Consider the following 24,741-nt stretch of genomic DNA (forward strand, 5'->3'; position numbering starts at 1 on the left):
TTCAATAAGGATAAGTGCAGGGTCCTGCACTTAGGACGGAAGAACCCAATGCACAGCTACAGACTAGGGACCGAATGGCTAGGCAGCAGTTCTGCGGAAAAGGACCTAGGGGTGACAGTGGACGAGAAGCTGGATATGAGTCAGCAGTGTGCCCTTGTTGCCAAGAAGGCCAATGGCATTTTGGGATGTATAAGTAGGGGCATAGCGAGCAGATCGAGGGACGTGATCGTTCCCCTCTATTCGACATTGGTGAGGCCTCATCTGGAGTACTGTGTCCAGTTTTGGGCCCCACACTTCAAGAAGGATGTGGATAAATTGGAGAGAGTCCAGCGAAGGGCAACAAAAATGATTAGGGGTCTGGAACATATGAGTTATGAGGAGAGGCTGAGGGAGCTGGGATTGTTTAGCCTGCAGAAGAGAAGAATGAGGGGGGATTTGATAGCTGTTTTCAACTACCTGAAAGGGGGTTCCAAAGAGGATGGCTCTAGACTGTTCTCAATGGTAGCAGATGACAGAACGAGGAGTAATGGTCTCAAGTTACAGTGGGGGAGGTTTAGATTGGATATTAGGAAAAACTTTTTCACTATGAGGGTGGTGAAACACTGGAATGCGTTACCTAGGGAGGTGGTAGAATCTCCTTCCTTAGAGGTTTTTAAGGTCAGGCTTGACAAAGCCCTGGCTGGGATGATTTAACTGGGAATTGGTCCTGCTTTGAGCAGGGGGTTGGACTAGATGACCTTCTGGGGTCCCTTCCAACCCTTATATTCTATGATTCTATGATTCTATGTTAGAGTACGTACCATTGGCAAGCAAAGTAGAATTAACACCCTTAGCTACTTGATTTCTGGCTTGAGATCCTTAAATTTGATGCAAAGCTAATTTGTTAGATTTAAGTGAGACTATTTTCCTGCATTTTCAGTCTGTGCTTGACAGGATTTCACAATGAAATTTCTGGGTGCCTGAAATACCCGCTGGAATATTGGGGAATAGTTTCCTCATACATCATTTTCCAGAGAATACAAATGGAGGCTAAACCTAGAGCAAGTAGCAAAAGTGAGTGAGCATATCTTCAAAGCCAGTAATTAGCTATCAGAAACAGTGCTTTCTGCACATGGTAATTTTTCTGCCTACACTGTTCTGTAGCCTTTTATTTTCCACATTATTTATTTTCCATCACAATCAGTTGACTCAGATCAGTGCTAAAGAAGCTGTATTGTTTACCACCTTAGACTGCACATGGGGTTGTTGTGACTGATGTACAAATAGAAAATGGATCTTGATCAGGACACAGATTTTTATATGCTGCTTCTAAAGCGATTTCTGCTGCTCAGTTGCTTTGCTAGGGTTCGTGTTCCTACCAGCCTTGCTCTTCCTGACTTCAGAGGAACAGCCGTGTTAGTCTGTATTCGCAAAAAGAAAAGGAGTACTTGTGGCACCTTAGAGACTAACCAATTTATTTGAGCATGAGCTTTCGTGAGCTACAGCTCACTTCATCAGATGCATACCGTGGAAACTGCAGCAGACTTTATATATACACAGAGAATATGAAACAATACCTCCTCCCACCCCACTGTCCTGCTGGTAATAGCTTATCTAAAGTGATCAACAGGTGGGCCATTTCCAGCACAAATCCAGGTTTTCTCACCCTCCACCCCCCCACACAAATTCACTCTCCTGCTGGTGATAGCCCATCCAAAGTGACAACTCTTTACATAATCAAGTCGGGCTATTTCCTGCATAGATCCAGGTTTTCTCACATCCCCCCCACCCCCATACACACACAAACTCACTCTCCTGCTGGTAATAGCTCATCCAAACTGACCACTCTCCAAGTTTAAATCCAAGTTAAACCAGAACATCTGGGGGGGGGGGGTAGGAAAAAACAAGAGGAAACAGGCTACCTTGCATAATGACTTAGCCACTCCCAGTCTCTATTTAAGCCTAAATTAATAGTATCCAATTTGCAAATGAATTCCAATTCAGCAGTTTCTCGCTGGAGTCTGGATTTGAAGTTTTTTTGTTTTAAGATAGCGCCCTTCATGTCTGTGATTGCGTGATCAGAGAGATTGAAGTGTTCTCCGACTGGTTTATGAATGTGATAATTCTTGACATCTGATTTGTGTCCATTTATTCTTTTACGTAGAGACTGTCCAGTTTGACCAATGTACATGGCAGAGGGGCATTGCTGGCACATGATGGCCTATATCACATTGGTGGATGTGCAGGTGAACGAGCCTCTGATAGTGTGGCTGATGTTATTAGGCCCTGTGATGGTGTCCCCTGAATAGATATGTGGGCACAATTGGCAACGGGCTTTGTTGCAAGGATAAGTTCCTGGGTTAGTGGTTCTGTTGTGTGGTATGTGGTTGTTGGTGAGTATTTGCTTCAGGTTGCGGGGCTGTCTGTAGGCAAGGACTGGCCTGTCTCCCAAGACTTGTGAGAGTGTTGGGTCATCCTTTAGGATAGGTTGTAGATCCTTAATAATGCGTTGGAGGGGTTTTAGTTGGGGGCTGAAGGTGACCGCTAGTGGCGTTCTGTTATTTTCTTTGTTAGGCCTGTCCTGTAGTAGGTAACTTCTGGGAACTCTTCTGGCTCTATCAATCTGTTTCTTTACTTCTGCAGGTGGGTATTGTAGTTGTAAGAAAGCTTGACAGAGATCTTGAAGGTGTTTGTCTCTGTCTGAGGGGTTGGAGCAAATGCGGTTGTATCGCAGAGCTTGGCTGTAGACGATGGATCGTGTGGTGTGGTCAGGGTGAAAGCTGGAGGCATGCAGGTAGGAATAGCGGTCAGTAGGTTTCCGGTATAGGGTGGTGTTTATGTGGCCATTGTTTATTAGCACTGTAGTGTCCAGGAAGTGGATCTCTTGTGTGGACTGGACCAGGCTGAGGTTGGTGGTGGGATGGAAATTGTTGAAATCATGGTGGAATTCCTCAAGGGCTTCTTTTCCATGGGTCCAGATGATGAAGATGTCATCAATATAGTGCAAGTAGAGTAGGGGCTTTAGGGGACGAGAGCTGAGGAAGCGTTGTTCTAAATCAGCCATAAAAATGTTGGCATACTGTGGGGCCATGCGGGTACCCATAGCAGTGCCGCTGATCTGAAGGTATACATTGTCCCCAAATGTGAAATAGTTATGGGTAAGGACAAAGTCACAAAGTTTAGCCACCAGGTTAGCCGTGACATTATCGGGGATAGTGTTCTTGACGGCTTGTAGTCTTGTAGGGCTAGCACCAGCAGGAGAGTGAATTTGTGTGGGGGGGTGGAGGGTGAGAAAACCTGGATTTGTGCTGGAAATGGCCCACCTGTTGATTACTTTAGATAAGCTATTACCAGCAGGACAGTGGGGTGGGAGGAGGTATTGTTTCATATTCTCTGTGTATATATAAAGTCTGCTGCAGTTTCCACGGTATGCATCTGATGAAGTGAGCTGTAGCTCACGAAAGCTCATGCTCAAATAAATTGGTTAGTCTCTAAGGTGCCACACGTACTCCTTTTCTTCCTGACTTGTACCTTGGAAATCTTTTCATAATGTTTGATTTCTGCAGTCACTTGCATAATGAAGAAGGAGTGTGCAGTGGATTTAGAGATTCCTATTAGCCAGGTCACTCATTTAATGTATTTTTGTGAATTTCCTTATAGGAAATTGCAGGGAAAACAAAAATATTTAAATAGCTCACTGAGAACAGCAAAACCTAGTAAATCTCCAGGGCTGTTTCCCTTGGGGTCTGGAATACAGTTGCAAAACGCTGTCATGCAGTTTGACGTGTCCATCACATTTTATAATAAAGTTACATGTTTAGATAATCCTTTATTAACTCTTTATAAACTAGCAGGTGTTACAAGCATGTTTCAGGTCGAGATAATACATGTTATAAATGGTTATGCACATCAGTATTTATATATCTGGAGGATAATTAAGATGGAAAGCAGTTTGCAATCTTAATTCATACACTTAAAATAGTAAAACAGTGCTGTGAGGAGGTAGTCTGCCACTGAGGGCAGTAGTGCCTAATGGGCAGCCCGCCCTGGTGGCTGGCTTCGACTTTTAAGGGTTTGGAAGGTCCCATAAGTACATTTGGAGACCGAATGGTGATTGGGGAAGGAATCTGAGACTGGAACTTTAAGGGCATAAAACCTTGCAGAGAAGGCAGGGCCGGGCTCCTCCGTCTCCCAACCCATTGGAAAAATGTTAGTAGAAGCGGAGCAGCATAAAAACAGGTGCTGTCTCCTCCCACCAGCAGACGGAGTGAGAGGAGAAGGCTGGGCTGCTGACCCCTTCAGATTGGAAGGCTAACTGGGGAGGGTGCTCAGCTGAAGAGAGCAGGCTAAAGCCTTGCAACTGATTAAGACAAGGCAAAGTAACAGGATACAAACCCAGTCCCAGAGAGAGGGCTGAGGGGGAACACCTGTTTAAAGGAGAGAGCTACTGACTTGCAGTACAATCCAGCTGCCACAGGGAAGAGCTGAGACTGGTTTTTAGGAAACGCTTCTGTAGTTGGTCCTAGGAGAAGCTGAGGAACCACCAGTTCAAGGTAGGGGCTGCAGAATCTGCAGATCTTGTGAAGATGCTGGTGACTGAGGTACAGGTAGGAGCAGCCCAGAGAAAACTGGGGAAGGATGGAAGGAATGTCCTGAGCTGCCTAAACAGGGTCCCTGGGCTGGAACCCAGGGGACAGAATGCTGGGCGTGGGCCCCTCTACCCCCCCCCCCCCGCCCCCGGCAGAGCTGTGCCAGGCATAAGCAGACTTCGGGCTTGTCTATGCGGGCACGTTTCTCACTCGCTGCAACTTTCTCACTAGGGTGTAAAAAACCACCCCCGGGCGCTGCACGCTTCAGCACTGTAATGTGCCCGGGTAGACCGTGCCCCAGAGCTGGGAGCCACACCCCTCCTGGAGGTGGGGTTTTTAGGGTGCTGGGAGACACACACACCACGGTAAAGGGCTGCCACAGCAGCGCTTTAGCATTGCTAGTGAAGACGGGCCCTAAGTGTTTGCTTAGGGCCCCAAGCAGTTCAAGGGGGTCCCCCATTAATTATTAGTGTGTGTTTGTCAGGGGGTGACGAGTTCCCCTGGACCGTTTGCCACCTGGAACTGGGGTACCACTGAGCCCTCTCACCCACCAGCCTGGGCTCTCTCTCACAGTGCTGCTGTGACAAGCAGCTCTTCCGCTCCCAGTCCTACACTTCCTCCAGCACTCTCGCAGGTAGGGACACACCCAGTTGTAGTAACATGCAGGCTCTCTGACCAGCCACTGCATGAACCAACAGTAGAAAGGCTGCAGCCGAGGTAACTCAGCTCCCCAGGTTGCATTCCCTCTGGATCATAAACCCAAAATTATACTGTCTTGCACTGCACAGGGATTTGTACAGTGTAAGCTCACAGAGTTGCCCCCCCCACCCCAATCTAGAGAGGAATATGCAACAGCCTTTTCCCCTGGAGCTACGATTTCCCAGGCATTTCACTCAAATCCACTGGTTTAGATAAAGCAAAAACAAGTTTATTAACTACAAAAGAGAGATTTTAAGGGGTAGCAAACAGATCAAAGCAGATTACCCAGCAAATAAACAAAAATGCGAACTAGGCTTAACACACTAGTTTGCCTATGAATTAGCAGTTCTTCAAGTGCTTGCTCATGTCCATTCCGTATTAGGGGGTGTGCGTGTGCGTGGGTGTGCGCTCACCACATGCGCCGGTGCTGGAAGTTTTCCCCCTCCGTGGTATCTGTAGGGGCCCGGCGCTGGGGCCCTTTGGAGTGGTGTGCGCATGCCGCGGTATATGGGGCACTGCCAGCTCCCCCCTCCCTCAGCTCCTTCTTACTGCCAGTGCTGGTGCTGGACCGTTTGCTGCTCTGGCTAACATTGGTTTTGTTCTCCATTCTTGCGAACATTATAAAACCTGTAATACAGTTGTATATAGTTAGTAGTTGAATTAGTTCTTAAAGTCTTCATTAGTCCTGAACGGGACTCCGCCAGGCATGGCCCGGTCCCCAGGATTTAAGCCCTATGATCCTCGCAAATGGCCTATGCCCATCAGCGATCCACGTAGTAGCTGCCCGATGCACTTGGGCGAAGGGCGCGTAAGTGACAAGTGTCGTATTTTATAAGTGCTTCAAACCCAGGATGGAAAAGGAGCGTGGCAACCGCCTGAACGCACTTCTGGTGGAGTCGGCGCTCGCTCCAGCACCGGGCGAGGGTCCAACTCCGCACGGAGCACGGCGGCATCGCTGCGCAGTGCTCCACCAGTGCCGGCCCCCAGTCAGCACCGATCCCCCTCCACGGCTCCAGCCAGGAGCCGAAGAAGACAGCGAGGGGAAGATCCCCTACCTCCTGCAAGGGAAAGGAGAGGGCTTGGGCTGAGCCAAGACCCACGCCGGGCAGCTCAACGCCCCCTTTGGGAAGTCAGGCCCCAGCTCAAGTTTGAGCGGTGCGGAGCAGCCCATCCCATACCTTGCCTGTAACTCTGGATAGCGGTGCAGGCCTCTGCCAGCTTCAGGTGCCATTGATGCCCGAAGCCCTACAGGTGGCTCAGGCGGTCCTGACCCTTTGTCTCAAAACCTCCGTTTGTGGAAAAACGCTGACGTCCCAAGATGGAGTCCAGAGTCTGATGATCTGGTCACCAGCCCTTGCACACCTTGCTGAGTCAAAGCAGCCATTACTTATGAGCTGTCTGGAGCGTTCGCAGGACGGCTCACCAGGTGGGGGATAAACTTCTCCTTAGGCCTGTTGTTCCCCCTGAGGGCCTCATTACCTCAAATAGGCCCTTCCCCACTCACAATCTAGACTGGAAGCATCTTGCCTAGTAAGCAACACCCAGGTGTAACTACATGTGAAATACAGAGTCAATAGTCATAACTTCAGACACACAAATGATCCGTGCACACGAATAGGATAATCGTATTCAGCAAATCAAAGCTTTTCCAATGACATCTTACATGACCCATCTTGCATAAAATGCATCATAATTATGCCATTATCATATAATAATATCACTATGGAGAATATGGGGTGCAGTGTCATGGGGGGGGGAAATATTCTTGCATAGGGCTCCCAATGGGGTAGGAGCAGCCCTGCCCCAGGCCAAAAGGAGAGAGACTGTGAAGAACAGAAAGGGCCAGATAGAGGCTGGGAGATGGGCTTGAAATAAACTAGATTGAGTTAACCCCAGAAGGGGAATGGATGGAGTGGTGAGCTGGCTGGAGGGAGAGGCCGCACCCCTCAGTGGACTTTTGTGGCACTAGGATAATTGGAGGCGGTGCTGTGCTGTGCTGAGAAAATCCCTGTAATGTTGTACCTGGCCACTAGGAGGCAGTCTGGAGGTGAGAGGCATGATGACACATGGTAAAAATTCATATATGTAAAAATGGGAGGTGCAGTGGGTCAATACCGTGTCTTATCCTGACTTTGCAGACACATGTTCAAGTCCTGCTCCTGCCCCAAGTCAAAGGGACTTTGGATCACTTAAATGATCCATCAGTCCTGAGTAGTGATCCATAGGTCTTGACACAACAATACAGGAGGAGTGTGTTCTCTAGGTGTTTCTTAGAAACGTTTTCACAGCACTTCTGGTCCTCAGACTGAGACATGTCGCCATACACTGCAGCGAACAGTGTCACGGCAGAGCAAGGGGTGTGTGTTTGGGGGGTGGGTGTTTCATAACTAATTCTGGGTCTGGCTTTTCATTGTGGAAATCTGGAAATCATACCAGCACTAATGACTTATGTTTATTAAAAAGGTAAATGTTTTTAGGTCTGGATTTTCTTTTGCAGGCTGAGAACATTTCATTTGCTCTCTTCTGTTTCCTTTGAGTCCCTTATTATTATTTTTATTTATTATATTGTAATGGAAACCAGAAGGCCAAGCCCATATTGGGACCCCATTGTATTACAGGGTATCCTGGTTCTTGTCCTAAAGTTTATTTATGATCCAATTTAAGAAAGACACAGCAAGTAAATGTAACAGACAGTAAGAAGGCAGAGAAGGGAGGGTATCAGCAATAAGAAAGCACATTTACATAGGCTAGTTGTGTGCATAACTTGATGGTTCCAAATCATTCAAGAACAGAGATCAATAGATCATCAGCTGTCCCTACTGGATGCACAACTCACCATTTATGTGAGAATTGCATACAACGATATCTAGCTGGGGTTGCCGATATTCTCCATACTTACCTGTGCGCTTACGGAATTTAAGATGCTACAGCTTCGTTCACTTGTAATGAAATTTTGGAGAGCATCCAACTTCTTCAGAACGTTGGTTTGCTCCGCTCTTCGTGGATCATTGTGAAATGTAACTGTTCTCTATTGTCCGTGGTATGTGCTAGCACTGAAAATAATCATTCCTTCTGTTCTGTTGTCTGTCTGTATCACTGTAAGCAGATGAAGTCGTCTGATATTGACCAGGAATTATTCACGGAAAGCTATTGCAAAGTGTGCAGTGCTCAGCTAATATCAGAATCTCAGCGGGTGGCACATTATGAGGTAAGATCTTCTTTGTTACTCAGAGCCTAAATTTGTTAGAATGACGTTTTGCAATGGCTATAATCTATTGCTGGAAACTGCAGAGTTCTTCTGCTATGGTGGAATCGCTTTTTGGGCTATCATTGAATCTTGATACAGAAATGTAGAGACTATTCTTTAAAATTCCCATGCTTAGAGAACAGTAAAACAAGTCCCTGAGCTACATCCACTCAATATATGGCCTGGACTTGATTTTCTAAGTTTTTCTTTGGCACTTAGGAATGTCTGGCAATGCTACCCCAATGTATGGAATACTTGTTGTTCTGCTTGGTCTCATTATGTTAATACCTTGTGGATAAAACTTCTCCTTTATAAGATCATTGAACCTATCCATTATAGAAAGGAAATGCATGAAAAGAAGATATCTTTGCAGCTGATTTCGTAACTGGCCTAGTAGTATTTTAAACAGGACAATGCAATCAAAAACGTAAATGCAGAACGACGCTGTTTAAATTAAAAGTAATTTTATTGCTGGTTATATTGTTCTCTAATTGTTTAAATAATGCCATTGTAACATTCCCTGCTGCATCTCTTCTTGCTGCTGCCTAAACTTGCAAAGTCAGTTCTGCAATTTGAAGACTGTATTGAAAAACTAGGTTTCAAAAAGCAAGTAGTTAGTGAGATCAGGTAAGAGTTCAGCAATTTGAACTCAAGTTTTCATATTAAATGTGCTGTGCTATCCATTGCTGAGAAGAAATTTCTAATTTTGCAGAGAATAGATTAGTATTTGAATGTATTTAAGCACTTAAGAGGTAGGCAAGCTATAAACAATTAGAAAGGATATATCATTAGAGACGTGTTAGAACAGCAATTAACAGCACTGCACATCATCAAAACAAAATTAAATAAATTCCCATTAAACAGGGAGGCAATCGCAGAAGGATATCCCATTGTATAATGCTAGTAAAAGGAAAATAATACAGTACACACCCCGCCTTGACATGGGATACCGGAGCGTACACTCTTTGAGCTGTAGGGAACACGCTGCATGGAGTTCGGGAGGAAAGGTGTAAATGGTTGTAAATGTGAGGCTGGCTTTGTGTCAGTCAGAAATGAACACTGCACTCAGATTGCGGATTTGGCCACTGTGTGGGGCTGTGTTGGGATAAATGGAAGGTGAACGCATTAGCACAAGCGGACAGGCTGTGGAATATTAATCACAATGGGACTTCAGTCACTCTCATATCCACCCTGGCTGTGCTTTTAGTAATCAGTGACAGGGGCGAGTCTGAAATGGGACCTGTCTTTCCCAACCTAGAACACTGGCAAGCTCTAGGGGAAGGGAGTTTTTACGGGCAGCTTGAGGGTGGGGCCTCTTTTGTGCATGGGTTTTAATGACTTGGTGAACATGAAACTCAATGCAAAACTCTGCTGATGCCACCAAGGTTTGCATTGTTGTCAACCAAATGACAATTCTGTTCTCAGGGTTCCTCGGCACAGATTGGTTTGCTCAAACCTCAGCTCCGATTTACGTGAATGTTTTGCCCTGGGTGTACGTTTGTGGGAGAATTTGTCCCACCGTTGGCAGTGGAAACTGACAACAGCCTTGACTGGTGCATTGTAGAGGAGGACATGTTGTCCTTAATAAATAAGGAACTTGTCACAACAGCCTTGCCCTGTATATCCTGCCCTGGCTTCCCTAGAGACTGAAACGGACATCCCCAGCAGCTACTGCCAACTCTAAGGCAGCAACCTTCCAGCTCTTGATAATGCTGCAAGAGGAAGCCAATATTCAGCGCCCAGGAGACGGAGGCACGAGTGCAGAAAATAGGAACTGCTACCTGTGAGCAATGGGGTACGCTAGCAGCCTGGTTTCGTCTGCCCGTGTAATTGCTGGTGCCAGCTGAGTTGTTAATGTTTTGGAAATGGGGAAACCAACCTGGTTTTGTGTTGTGTTTATCTGGAGCGATGTGTCAGGCTAGTTTGTCATACCTGTGCAATCCCAGCAGACACTGCTGACATCAGGCGCAGCAGCTCCATTATGTAACCGGGCCTACCAGGCTCTGCGACGCAATGAGCGCAGGGAGCTGGAAATCTGAAGGGACAAGCCAAACATGCCCACCCACCTCAAGGAATTGGAGTGGCAAAGACCCAGCCCGGAGCTTTCCTTCCGATACAGCGAAGATGTTGAGCTGCTGCGCTGATGGTGCCAGCAGCAGGGTATCGGAGCCGGCACGTTCCCCTCCATCCATCTCGGTATTTGTTCCTCTTCAGCTGGCTCTGAGCAGCTCTTCCAGCAGCTGCAGCAGTGTTTGTTCTCCTGGCAGGCCAGGCCAGGCCCCTACTGTCTTGGTTTCTTTGTGCTCCAGAGTAGAATGTTTCCTTCTGACAAAGCCCCTATAAAACCCAATGCCTCCCAGGTATTTGGGTGCTTTTGAATATGGGAGCAACCATGACTGGTCCACAGACTGTTCTATTCCCTGGATTAACCTACTGCTGAATGCAGAGGGGAGGACATAAGCCCTGTAGTGCAGCTCTTGGTGATACCTCCAGGCTTGAGACACAATATTTTAGAAGAAGCAATGCTTGCACAGATGGCTCTTCCAGGAATGTTGCTACAGGGAACGGAAGCAGCAGGGGGAAGGGGCATAGCTGTGCAATTGATTCATTTTATTTGACTTTTACCTTCTGTTTGTATCTTGCATTTGTCTTTTGTTTAAAAACAAAAAAAACCCCCAACCCACTTACAAATCAATCTCCAGTTCTTGGATTCTGTACGCTGTGAAGTGCGGCGCATGTACCCTTTGGCCACGCTGTACCTGCTGTGGTCTCTGCTGCCGTTACAGGAGATTGATTCTTTGATGCAAAATTTTGGAAAGAATTTTCTGGGACAGATTTTACTTTTTCTCCTACATTTGTAGCTGTTGAACAAACACCATTTATGTCCCAATTTAGAAGAAACTCCAAAAACAGCCTTTGCTCCACGAGCATACTCCCTACAGAGCTGGTATTTGTAAAGAAAACCCCTCTTTTCCTGTGGAAATAGCCGGCCGTTTGTCACTAAAGTCTCATATTTCAGCCCCATAAGAAAGGATTAATTGTGCAAAAACAGGTTATGAGCTTTCCAGGGCTCATCCCTGTCCCCTTTAAGGTACCATATGTGGCACTAGTGAGCCAGATTTTTGTAAGTGCTCAACACCCAGCAGCTCCAATAATGGGAGCTGAGCCCATTTGTAAATCAAGCCCCAATTGTGGAGGCTGAGCACTTCTGAAAATCTGGCTGTCTTGTACTGCAGAGAGTCCAGGGTAGAACTTGCACGTGTTTCTGGGCTTTGGAGATTGGATAGTTTGCTCTCGCTCTAGCTGAATATTTTTCTCTCTGTATTGTAGACTTTTTTTGCAACGCTTGAACTTGCCTATGTGTCAATGTAGCACTGATCTTCGCAGAGTTAACTTGCTTTCTGTGGAGTTTGATTCTTTGGAAAACAGATGCAACTGAGAACTGCCTCTATCCCAGACATCAATAGGACACCTTCATACATCTCTTTCCCAATATACAATGGATGTGGTTGAATGAAACCTGAGCAAATAATTTGTAGTGAATAATTTATTGGATGAATTTAGCTTTTTTTCTGTTCTGAGATGGAGTGAGCCGTGTGTGACTTACCCAGATAGATTAGTAATTCAGAATGATTGAACACATCATTTCTGTGAATAATTCTGAGTTTGATAGTTGAGCTGGGATGGTTAGTTTTAACTGGACACTGGAGTCACAAGGTGTTTGTTCTCTGGCTAGATGAACAAATCCGGTTTCCAGTGAGAATCTTTGCCCTTTACAAGTTCAAAATTTGCTTTCCATGAATATTCTCTAATATGTATGTTTGTTCAGCAGCTAACACAATGGAGCCCTATCCTGGCTGAACCCTCTAGATGCTGCTGCAAAATAAATGATAATTACATGTAAAGTTCACGGTCTCCTACAACCAATAAATAAAGCTGGTCAAATATTGTTTGGTCAAAACTGAAACTTTTCACAGAAAAATGTCAATTCAGACCAAAAAAAATTCCTACAGGAAACGTTGAAACTAAAATTTGTTTCATTTCAACTTCAAATGATGCTTTGTTTTTGATTTTTAAAAATCAGAAATAAAATGACATTTTGATATGATGTCTTTCTAAAGCATTATTCAAAATGAAATGGAAATGATGATAGTTTCATTTTGAATTGTCCATTTGAAACAAATGTTCATTTCAAATTTGATCTGAAACTTCCTGCAGAAAAAATGAGGGGTTTTTTTTTCCAGCTGATTTCAATTTCTATGATGATCTCCCTTCCATCCCCCCAAAAAACTTCTCCCAGGGGGGAAAAAAACCCTATTTTTCTAACCAGTTCTAGAAATAAATTTGTTCACTAAAATGTTCAGAGAAAACACACACGGGGGTTTCTTAGATTATAATCAATTTGGGTAGGGGATCAAATCTTCCCCTAGCCCTGATTCTCACTGGGCTCTTTTGGCTCTGACTGCAGCAGAAATGAACAGAAACAGCAGGGGTCTGAACGCCGCCATTGCGCACTCAAATGGTCAACGGAGGGAATATTTGCAGGATTTTCCGAGGCGTGCACCAAGCTCAGTTTCTCAGTGGAAATACCCAGGAAGGGCCTTAAATGGACACAGCACTGAATTTTCTGTGCCCAAACTAAATTTCATTTGTCTGTCTTTGTGTCAGGACTTATAGGAACAGGGTCCCTGCACAATCATGAGACAAGGTTGTTTATAACCATATGCACTTCTCTGCAGGGGATGATAATGTCTAGGCCTGGATGCCAACATGCAGAAAAGAGATTTGGACCAAAGCTACATCTGGCTCCTTGGAGAGCTATGCAGGGCTATATTCGCAAAAAGAACAGGAGGACTTGTGGCACCTTAGAGACTAACCAATTTATTTGAACATAAGCTTTCGTGAGCTACAGCTCACTTCATCGGATGCATGATGCATCATCCGATGAAGTGAGCTGTAGCTCACAAAAGCTTATGCTCAAATAAATTGGTTAGTCTCTAAGGTGCCACAAGTCCTCCTGTTCTTTATGTAGGGCTAGTGGCATCCTGCAGTCTCCTCTAGCTCTGTAATAGGATTAGGGACCCTGAAGGGCCTTGAGCTGTCCTGAAGCACTGGCACATAGAGTGGTCTCGTGCTGCTCTGTCCTTTTTTTTTGAGGCCATGTGGATCAGCTGCCGTTGCAATGCAGTGTGGGTGTGGCTGCAGCGGCCAAAGGTGGTGGTTTGTTTTGGAAGACCGGGTGATTGCAGGGGAAGGTAGAACAGACTGGGGCAGGCTGCATCTTACAGCTGGCTTCCATTGCTGTTATGTAATGTTCAAATAAAAATAATCCAATTGTTCATTTCACAAGCTGTCTGTGCCTTAATAATCACAACCACACACTCACCACTTGGAAGCATGGCAGGATGACTTCACAGCTCCTGATATTTGGGGGCTTGATCCTTCTCCAATTTAAATCAATGGGATGACAGCCATTGTCTTCAATAGTGCAAGATCAGGTTCTGGGCATGTAATTCTGCATATATCACACCCCCAAGATATATCCACACATGTGATGGTTTGGCTTATAGCCACAAACACATTACAATTTATTCTGAGTGGCCTCTTCCATGCAAAGATATAGATTATATGTGGGGAGAGAGAGAGAAACCTTGAAACTACCACTGTATGATCTCTCCTTGAGCACTGATTTTAGTGCAGTGGGAATAATCTGCACCTCTAGGCCATGGAGTGAAATCTCAGCTCCACTCTGCATATAAAATTAGACATTTCTATGTGAGAAAGTGGGGGAGAGAGGAAAGGCATATAAAATGAGGAGGTTTTAATCTTGCCAAACAGGAATAGTCTGTTTCACTTAGTTTCTCTTCTCCATCTCTGAGCCATCAGTAATAACCCCTTTATTTCTTGCTTTCCTTCGCACTATTTTGCCAGGGAATAAAAACAAAACAAAACACAATTCGTTGATGGTTCTGCAGATACTAAGCAATCTTATTCCCAAGGGCAAGAGTAGCAGGAAAAATGACAAAAGAATCTGAATGTTTGCAGCGTATCTTCACTTGCAACTAGACATGCAGCAAACACTGCGCTCATTTTGTCTTTGTAACAACTCTCTCCATTCCCCTCCTCTGCTCTGTCTCTCCTATATACAGCTACTGTACCTCAGCTCTCATCTGCATTAAAATCCACAAATACTTCCCCCTGTACTGTGCCCTTTCTCTAACACTGCTTTTAGTCCAGGATGCAGCTCATGAGTGCAATGATGTGTGTTGCTGGACTTGGGGTATTTGCTTGCAATGAAGCTGCATCTATCCAAATGCAGAAAATACACTAGCAAGGTCCATTCACATTGTGGCATTGAGCTGCACAGGATGTTGCTTTAGAGGTGCCGGTTAGTTTACAAGTGGAGACAGGTTTCAGAGGAGCAACCGTGTTAGTCTGTATCCACAAAAAGAACAGGAGGACTTGTGGCACCTTAGAGACTAACCAGTTTATTTGAGCATAAGCTTTCATGAGCTGCAGCTCGCTTCTTGAATGCATCCGATGAAGTGAGCTGTAGCTCATGAAAGCTTATGCTCAAATAAATTGGTTAGTCTCTAAGGTGCCACTAGTACTCCTGTTCTTGAAGTTCTTGAAGAGGAGCACTTACACGAGAGGAAAGTGATCAGGAACAGTCAGCATGGATTCACCAAGGGAAGGTCATGCCTGACTAATCTAATCGCCTTCTATGATGAGATTACTGGTTCTGTGGATGAGGGGAAAGCAGTGGATGTATTGTTTCTTGACTATAGCAAAGCTTTTGACACGGTCTCCCACAGTATTCTTGTCAGCAAGTTAAAGAAGTATGGGCTGGATGAATGCACTATAAGGTGGGTAGAAAGTTGGCTAGATTGTCGGGCTCAACGGGTAGTGATCAATGGCTCCATGTCTAGATGGCAGCCGGTATCAAGTGGAGTGTCCCAAGGGTCAGTCCTGGGGCCGGTTTTGTTCAATATCTTCATAAATGATCTGGAGGATGGTGTGGATTGCACTCTCAGCAAATTTGCGGATGAGACTAAACTAGGAGGAGTGGTAGATATGGTGGCAGGTAGGGATAGGATACAGAGGGACCTAGACAAATTAGAGGATTGGGCCAAAAGAAATCTGATGAGGTTCAACAAGGATAAGTGCAGGGTCCTGCACTTAGGACGGAAGAATCCAATGCACCGCTACAGACTAGGGACCGAATGGCTAGGCAGCAGTTCTGCAGAGAAGGACCTAGGGGTGACAGTGGACGAGAAGCTGGATATGAGTCAACAGTGTGCCCTTGTTGCCAAGAAAGCCAATGGCATTTTGGGATGTATAAGTGGGGGCATAGCCAGCAGATTGAGGGACGTAATCATTTCCCTCTATTCGACATTGGTGAGGCCTCATCTGGAGTACTGTGTCCAGTTTTGGGCCCTACACTACAAGAAGGATGTGGAAAAATTGGAGAGAGTCCAGCGAAGGGCAACAAAAATGTTTAGGGGTCTGGAACACATGACTTATGAGGAGAGGCTGAGGGAACTGGGATTGTTTAGTCTGCAGAAGAGAAGAATGAGGGGGGATTTGATAGCTGCTTTCAACTACCTGAGAGGTGGTTCCAGAGAGGATGGTTCTAGACTATTCTCAGTGTTAGAAGATGACAGGACAAGGAGTAATGGTCTTAAGTTGCAGTGGGGGAGGTTTAGGTTGGATATTAGGAAAAACTTTTTCACTAGGAGGGTGGTGAAACACTGGAATGCGTTACCTAGGGAGGTGGTAGAATCTCCTTCCTTAGAAGTTTTTAAGGTCAGGCTTGACAAAGCCCTGGCTGGGATGATTTTATTGGGGATTGTTCCTCCTTTGAGCAGGGGATTGGACTAGATGACCTCCTGAGGTCCCTTCGAATCCTGATATTCTATGATTGATAAGTATGTGATGTGTGATTTGAATACCACTTACCAAAACTGAGGAAGACCAAGCATTTGAATCACAACTAGAATTGTAACCCCAAGATGAGAGTTTTAGGGGCACTTGTATGAACTGTTTCCATTACAATACTTTATCAGAGAAATCTGTTCTCTTCTATTTTCTGTTATTGTTACCGTTTATGCCACTGCAATGAAGTATCCAAATCTGGATGCCTGATAAATTCACTGCTAGGTAACAACATGTTGCACTACTTTGATTTGACATTCTGCGTTGCGGCTGGCTCACCTGTTTTTTCTCCCTGTGGGAGAATAAAGGAAGAAACTGGATGAGCAGATGAAGAAACACTGAATAGGACAAAGTAGTCCAGTGCACGTCAGATGTTTCAGGCTGTCTGCAGCATGTGGTGACAAAGGAGCCCATGCACATGGGGAAAATAGAAAGCAAAATTCCTGGAGAAAGGGGGTGCGAGTAAAAAGGATATAAACCTCATGTTCACTAAAATCATTATGCACGTGGGGTGTAATCTGGGTTGGTTTTGGATAAAACCAGTCCGGCTCACAGACATGCATGGGGTTCAGCCCCTCCTCCTCCTAAAACAATGAGGAGTCCTTGTGGCACCTTAAAGACTAACAAATTTATTTGGGCATAAGCTTTTGTGGGCTAAAACCCACTTCATCAGACGCATGGAGTGGAAAATACAGTAGGCAGGCAGGTGTGTGGGTGTGTGTGTGTGTGAGTGAGTACACACACACACACACACACACACACACACACACACAGAGCGAGAGAGAGAGAGTACATGAAAAGATGGGAGTTGCTTTACCAAGTGTGTGGTCAGTGCTAATGAGACAATTCAGTTAAAGTGGAAGCGGGCTATTCTCAACAGTAGAATACCAAGGGAGGAAAAATCACTTTTGTAGTAGTAATGAGGCCAATGTCATCAGGGTGGCCCATTTCAAACCGTTGACAAGAAGGTGTGAATATCAGTAGGGGGAAATTAGTTTTTGTAGTGACCCATCCACCCCCAGTCTTTATTCAGGCCTAATTTGAGGGTGTCCAGTTTGCAAATTAATTCCAATTCTGCAGTTTCTCGCTGGAGTCTGTTTTTGAAGTTTTTTATTGTTGTTGAAGAATTGCCACTTTTAAGTCTGTTATTGAGTGTCCAGGAAGATTGAAGTGTTCTCTGACTGGTTTTTGGATGTTATGATTCTTGATGTCTGATTTGTGTCCATTTATTCTTTTGCGTAGAGACTGTCTAGTTTGGCCAATGTACATGGCAGAGGGGCATTGCTGGCACATGATGGCATATATCATGTTGGATATATATTGAATATATCCGTCAGGAACAGTATTCCTGATAATGTCACGGCAAACCTGGTGGCTGAACTTTGTGACTTTGTCCTCACTCACAACTATTTCAGATTTGGGGACAATTTATACCTTCAAGTCAGTGGGACTGCTATGGGTACCCACATGGCCCCACAGTATGCCAACATTTTTATGGCTGACTTAGAACAACAACACCTCAGCTCTCGTCCCCTAACGCCCCTACTCCACTTGTGCTACATTGATGACTCTTCTTCATCTGGACCCAGGGAAGGAGGCCCTAGAGGAATTCCACCAGGATTTCAACAAGTTCCACCGCACCATCAACTCAGCCTGGACCAGTCCACACAAGAGGTCCACTTCCTGGACACTACAGTGCAAATAAGCGATGGTCACATAAACATCACCCTATGCCGGAAACCTGCTGACCGCTATACTTACATGCCTCCAGCTTTCATCCAGAACCCATCACACGATCCATTGTCTACAGCCAAGCTCTACGATATAACCACATTTGCTCCAATCCCTCAGACAGAGACAAACACCTACAGGATGCCGCTCTGCCATGTACATTGGCTAAACTGGACAGTCTCTACGCAAAAGAATAAATGGACACAAATCAGACATCAAGAATTATAACTTTCGAAAACCAGTCGGAGAACACCTCAATCTCCCTGGACACTCAGTAACAGACTTAAAAGTGGCAATTCTTCAACAAAAAAACTACAAAAACAGACTCAAATGAAAAACTGCAGAACTGGAATTAATTTGCAAACTGGACACCCTCAAATTAGGCCTGAACAAAGACTGGGAATGGATGGGTCACTACAAAAACTAATTTCCTCCTGCTGATATTCACACCTTCTTGTCAATTGTTTGAAATGGGCCACCCTGATGACATTGGCCTCATTACCACTACAAAAGTGATTTTTCCTCCCTTGGTATTCTACTATTGAGAATAGCCAGCTTCCACTTTAACTGAATTTTCTCATTAGCACTGACCCCCTCACTTGGTAAGGCAACTCCCATCTTTTCATGTACTCTGTGTGTGTGTGTATTATATTTTTTTATATATATAACACACACACACACACACCTCTGCCTACTGTATTTTCCACTCCATGCATCTGATGAAGTGGGTTTTAGCCCATGAAAGCTTATGCCCAAATAAATTTTGTTTGTTAGTCTCTAAGGTGCCACAAGGACTCCTCGTTGTTTTTGCTGATACAGACTAACATGACTACCACTCTGAAACCTGTCATCCTTCTAACTAATTCTAGGGATTAGGACTTTCTTGCACCTTCCTCTGAAGCATTGGGTGCTGGACAATATTGGAGATAGGACACTGGGCTAGAGGGGCCATGGATCTGCTCCTGTGTTCCTAACTCTGATGTGAAGTGCAAGTGCTGAGCACCCACCCAGTGCAGAGCTCCTACTCTGTATGGCATTTAGGTAATGGAATGTCAGAGAGATTTGGAAAGTCTTTTAAGACGCAGTGGGTTTTCAGTGGCATGTTCTAAGGGCACCTTTTTTCACTGGGCATGTTTCTCGGCTGGACGTAAAGCCAAGTGACTTCTAAAGGCAAGTGACCTTTTCATCCAGCTCTCACTGCATTGAATGCTCAGTGTCCTTCAAACACAATTTGAAATGGTGGGATTGATTTATTTTTATATAAATATAAAATCTGTGGGTGGGGGGGAAAATGCATAAGTCGGTGGCCTGAGTAGGTAACCCTGAGCACAGTGCCCTTTGCAAGACCTGGCTCTGCCCCGCGGAGAGCCTGGGGATTCAGATTAGAAGAACTGTGCTACGTGAACAATGTGCTAAATTGTATTCCCTAGGCTTTTGTCAACAAAGCTTCACTATTAAAATGCCTTTCTCCCTTCAAAGGTGCAATTGCTTTTTCCTCTGTGCCAGAAAGCGCTTTGCAGGGAAATCCTTGTGAAACTCGCCTGTAAATGAAGCCCATTGCAGTTATGGGGTCACTTGATTCTCTGGTTAATGCACACAGAGGTCACTGCAATGTATCTAGTGAGGGGTGAATACAAAACATACACCACCCTGGAAGGGAGGCCGAGGGGAGGGGAGAGGTTTTTACCATGAGCCTGGAGAATGATGCTGGAAGGATGTGGGCATAGCAGTTGGAGATGGGTGTTTTTAGCTGAGCTCCCTGAACAAATGTGGCACCGGGATCCAGGTGAAAGCTCTGCATGCAGAGTAGTCATGGCCCACCCATGGAAAGATACTGTGGGGATGAGGGGCATGTAAGTACCTAGATTTATGCATTGTTCAGCTGAACATGGCTACCAGGGCTTGGAGGAAGCAAGAAGTGACTCAAAGCTGATGCAAGGGTCAGAAAAGCTGTTTGTTTGTGTCCCCCCCGCCGCCTTTGTGTGCTTCTGCTGCTCAGCTGTGCTACTTACATGACAAACTTGACAAGCAGCATCCCTGTTGTATGTTTGTAGAGGACATGACATCACAGGGCCCTGGCCTCTAGGTGCTACAGCAGGACAAACAGTAGTAATAATCCTGGATGAAGTCTCCTTGTGTGCTCCTGAGTCAGACCCATCTCAAAGCTAGAGGAACTGGAAATCTCAGAGAAACTCTTCTCATGTGATTTCCAGACCAAAGAGTTTGGGATAAATGCAGATGAACACTGGCTTACCTGAATGAATCTCTTGGAGTCTTCTCCTCCAATGACAGGTTTCAGAGTAACAGCCGTGTTAGTCTGTATTCGCAAAAAGAAAAGGAGGACTTGTGGCACCTTAGAGACTAACCAATTTATTTGAGCATAAGCTTTCGTGAGCTACAGCTCACTTCATCGGATGCATACTGTGGAAAGTGTAGAAGATCTTTTATACACACAAAGCATGAAAAAATACCTCCCCCCCCCCACCCCACTCTCCTGCTGGCAATAGCTTATCTAAAGTGATCACTCTCCTTACAATGTGTATGATAATCAAGGTGGGCCATTTCCAGCACAAATCCAGGGTTTAACAAGAACGTCGGGGCGGGGGGGGAGGTGGGTTAGGAAAAAACAAGGGGAAATAGGTTACCTTGCATAATGACTTAGCCACTCCCAGTCTCTATTTAAGCCTCAGTTAATTGTATCCAATTTGCAAATGAATTCCAATTCAACAGTTTCTCGCTGGAGTCTGGATTTGAAGTTTTTTTGTTGTAATATAGCAACTTTCATGTCTGTAATCGCGTGACCAGAGAGATTGAAGTGTTCTCCGACTGGTTTATGAATGTTATAATTCTTGACATCTGATTTGTGTCCATTTATTCTTTTACGTAGAGACTGTCCAGTTTGACCAATGTACATGGCAGAGGGGCATTGCTGGCACATGATGGCATATATCACATTGGTGGATGTGCAGGTGAACGAGCTTCTGATAGTGTGGCTGATGTTATTAGGCCCTGTGATGGTGTCCCCTGAATAGATATGTGGGCACAGTTGGCAACGGGCTTTGTTGCAAGGATAGGTTCCTGGGTTAGTGGTTCTGTTGTGTGGTATGTGGTTGCTGGTGAGTATTTGCTTCAGGTTGGGGGGCTGTCTTTAGGCAAGGACTGGCCTGTCTCCCAGGATTTGTGAGAGTGTTGGGTCATCCTTCAGGATAGGTTGTAGATCCTTAATAATGCGTTGGAGGGGTTTTAGTTGGGGGCCGAAGGTTACGGTTAGTGGCGTTCTGTTATTTCCTTTGTTAGGCCTGTCCTGTAGTAGGAGACTTCTGGGAACTCTTCTGGCTCTATCAATCTGTTTCGTCACTTCCGCAGGTGGGTATTGTAGTTGTAAGAATGCTTGATAGAGATCTTGTAGGTGTTTGTCTCTGTCTGAGGGGTTGGAGCAAATGCGGTTGTATCGCAGAGTTTGGCTGTAGACAATGGATCGTGTGGTGTGGTCAGGGTGAAAGCTGGAGGCATGGAGGTAGGAATAGCTGTCAGTAGGTTTCCCGTATAGGGTGGTGTTTATGTGACCATCGTTTATTAGCACTGTAGTGTCCAGGAAGTGGATCTCTTGTGTGGACTGGACCAGGCTGAGTTTGATGGTGGGATGGAAATTGTTGAAATCATGGTGGAATTCCTCAAGGGCTTCTTTTCCATGGGTCCAGATGATGAAGATGTCATCAATATAGCGCAAGTAGAGTAGAAGCGTTGTTCTAAGTCAGCCATAAAAATGTTGGCATACTGTGGGGCCATGCGGGTACCCATAGCAGTGCCACTGATCTGAAGGTATACATTGTCCCCAAATGTAAAATAGTTATGGGTAATGACAAAGTCCAGCCACCGGGTTAGCCGTGACATTATCGGGGATAGTGTTCTTGACGGCTTATAGTCCATCTTTGTGTGGAATGTTGGTGTAGAGGGCTTCTACATCCATAGTGGCCAGGATGGTGCTATCAGGAAGATCACCGATGGATTGTCGTTTCCTCAGGAAGTCAGTGGTGTCTCGAAGGTATCTGGGAGTGCTGGTAGCGTAGGGCCTGAGGAGGGAGTCTACATAGCCAGACAATCCTGCTGTCAGGGTGCCAATGCCTGAGATGATGGGGCGCCCAGGATTTCCAGGTTTATGGATCTTGGGTAGTAGATAGAATATCCCAGGTCGGGGTTCCAGGGGTGTGTCTGTGCGGATTTGATCTTGTGCTTTTTCAGGGAGTTTCTTGAGTAAATGCTGTAGTTTCTTTCGGTAACTCTCAGTGGGATCAGAGGGTAATGGCTTGTAGAAAGTGGTGCTGGAGAGTTGCCAAGCAGCCTCTTGTTCACATTCCAACCTATTCATGATGACAACAGCACCTCCTTTGTCAGCCTTTTTGATTATGATGTCAGAGTTGTTTCTGAGGCTGTGGATGGCATTGTGTTCTGCACGGCTGAGGTTGTGGGGCAAGTGATGCTGCTTTTCCACAGTTTCAGCCCGTGCACGTCGGTGGAAGCACTCTATGTAGAAGTCCAGTCTGCTGTCTCGACCTTCAGGAGGAGTCCACCTAGAATCCTTCTTTTTGTAGTATTGGTAGGGAGGTCTCTGTGGATTAGTATGTTGTTCAGAGGTGTGTTGGAAATATTCCTTGAGTCGGAGACGTCAAAAATTAGATTCTAAATCACCACAGAACTGTATCATGTTCGTTGGGGTGGAGGGGCAGAAGGAGAGGCCCCGAGATAGGACAGCTGCGTCTGCTGGGCTGAGAGTATAGTTGGATAGGTTAACAATATTGCTGGGTGGGTTGAGGGAACCATTGCTGTGGCCCCTTGTGGCATGTAGTAGTTTAGAAAGTTTAGTGTCCTTTTTCTTTTGTAGAGAAGCAAAGTGTGTGTTGTAAATGGCTCCAATGTCATTTAAATCCGTATTTAGAGCAGGTGCTCTCTCTCTGGTTCTATGTCTCACCTTCCCTCTGAGTAATGAGCCCATTTGCTCTTCGATAGCTGCTAGCTCTCACAGCTCCCATCTGTAATGCAGCTCTTCCTTACAGCTGTCTCCATGCAGAGAGCTGCAGCAGTTCCTTTGGGGGATTTACACTGTAAATTAAATATCGGCTTTCTCAGGAAGTCCTGGTGAGTGAAGCACTTGCAGCCATTGAAAATAAATGTGAATGTCTTTCTAAGTTTCTCCTTGAAAATCCTGCAGTAAAATTAAAATTATTATTATCCAGGTTTCGCCTTGAGCTGCATATTCATTACCGCATGTGCTTCGGAAGCGGCTAGAACGCTTTCCTTCAGTGTAGACTTCAGGTGCTTGAAGAATAGTTTATTGTTTTGATCTAGAATAAAGAGAGATGTTGGGTTTTTAAGAGAAGCTCAGGAAGGTGCAGTTGGAATGTGGTGGTGTTGGCTCCCCTCATAAACAAGGCAATGAATAACTGAAATGTGGGGAATAGCAGAGACAAGTGGATTAAAATTCTGATGTTGAGAAAACTAAGGGAAAGAAAGGAAGTACCATGTCCTTTGGCTTGGTCTCTAGGAACGGAGGGCTCTTTGGAATCTCTTGCCTTGTCAGAGACAAGTGATTCTCATGAACAGTATTGACAGCCTCATCCATATTCTTTTTCCGTGGATAGATTGGATGCTTCTGATGTTATCTGCTGTCGCTCAGGCTGTCCAGGTGTAGGGAATTTTGTGCCAAATGTCGCCTGTCTGAAGGAATAATAGGCATTGTTTACTGTCAGTACAGTAAAAGATCACAATGTGTTTGCCCAGAAAAGCAACCCAGTATCTGAAATATTAATGTGGAGGAAGAGCACACATGCCATTCAATAAATGCTGGAGCCAAAGGTGCTAGGATAGTCTTTGAGCAGCAGAAGAGAGCTCCTATATGTGTTGCTACAGGCTAGAATGTATACCTGCAAAATCTTTTTTCTCCCTCCTGCTGCCTGTTCCTTGACTTCCAATCCATAGCAGGGAAGTCATCCATGAAATGCCCTGTGCTTCTGATTTTCTCCATGGGTTAATTTTCCGTTGACATATCATCGAGCGTCTGTCCCCAAAGGTTTCAGAGTAACAGCTGTGTTAGTCTGTATTCGCAAAAAGAAAAGGAGGACTTGTGGCACCTTAGAGACTAACCAATTTATTTGAGCATGAGCTTTCGTGAGCTTTAGCTCACTTCATTCAGCTGTAGCTCACGAAAGCTTATGCTCAAATAAATTGGTTAGTCTCTAAGGTGCCACAAGTACTCCTTTTCTTTTTGTCCCCAAAGCAGTCTTTCACGGGCGGATGAAGTTTTTGCTACGCTAGGCATGCTTCTTGCTAAAGGCTCCAAATGGGTCTTTAGCTTCCATTCCTAGGGAGCGAATATGTGGCAACACAGCAGAGATTTGGAAAATTTTATGGCAATAAAAGAGTCATCTTGAAAGATTGCACAATATGAGGGACAAATTACTGATCAAACTGTGGAGTAGAGTGGGCACAGTTGAGCAGGAAATATTGACTGCAGAATAATCTGAAATGACTGTGTCATACAGACCCAGAGACTGTATAGTCCCA

General features: G+C 45.2%; 1 protein-coding gene across 6 annotated transcripts in view; it reads left to right on the top strand.

The window, feature by feature from the left end:
- The window catches only part of ZMAT4 (zinc finger matrin-type 4), a 260,600-nt gene that overhangs the window by 97,301 nt on the left and 138,558 nt on the right, over positions 1-24,741 (top strand). For 3 of the 6 annotated variants that reach the window (XR_012666151.1, XR_012666152.1, XM_048829359.2), the window contains one exon: positions 8,371-8,475. Coding sequence is in view for 4 of the 6 variants with exons in the window: in XM_048829359.2 (XP_048685316.1) it covers positions 8,374-8,475 (102 nt within the window). In the remaining 2 variants the exon portion in view is untranslated. The remainder of the gene's footprint in view (positions 1-8,370; positions 8,476-24,741) is intronic. The other 3 variants (XM_075123468.1, XM_075123469.1, XM_048829358.2) reach the window with 1 other exon arrangement.

Source organism: Caretta caretta, chromosome 26 (assembly GCF_965140235.1).
Source record: "Caretta caretta isolate rCarCar2 chromosome 26, rCarCar1.hap1, whole genome shotgun sequence".
Lineage (NCBI taxonomy): Eukaryota > Metazoa > Chordata > Testudines > Cheloniidae > Caretta > Caretta caretta.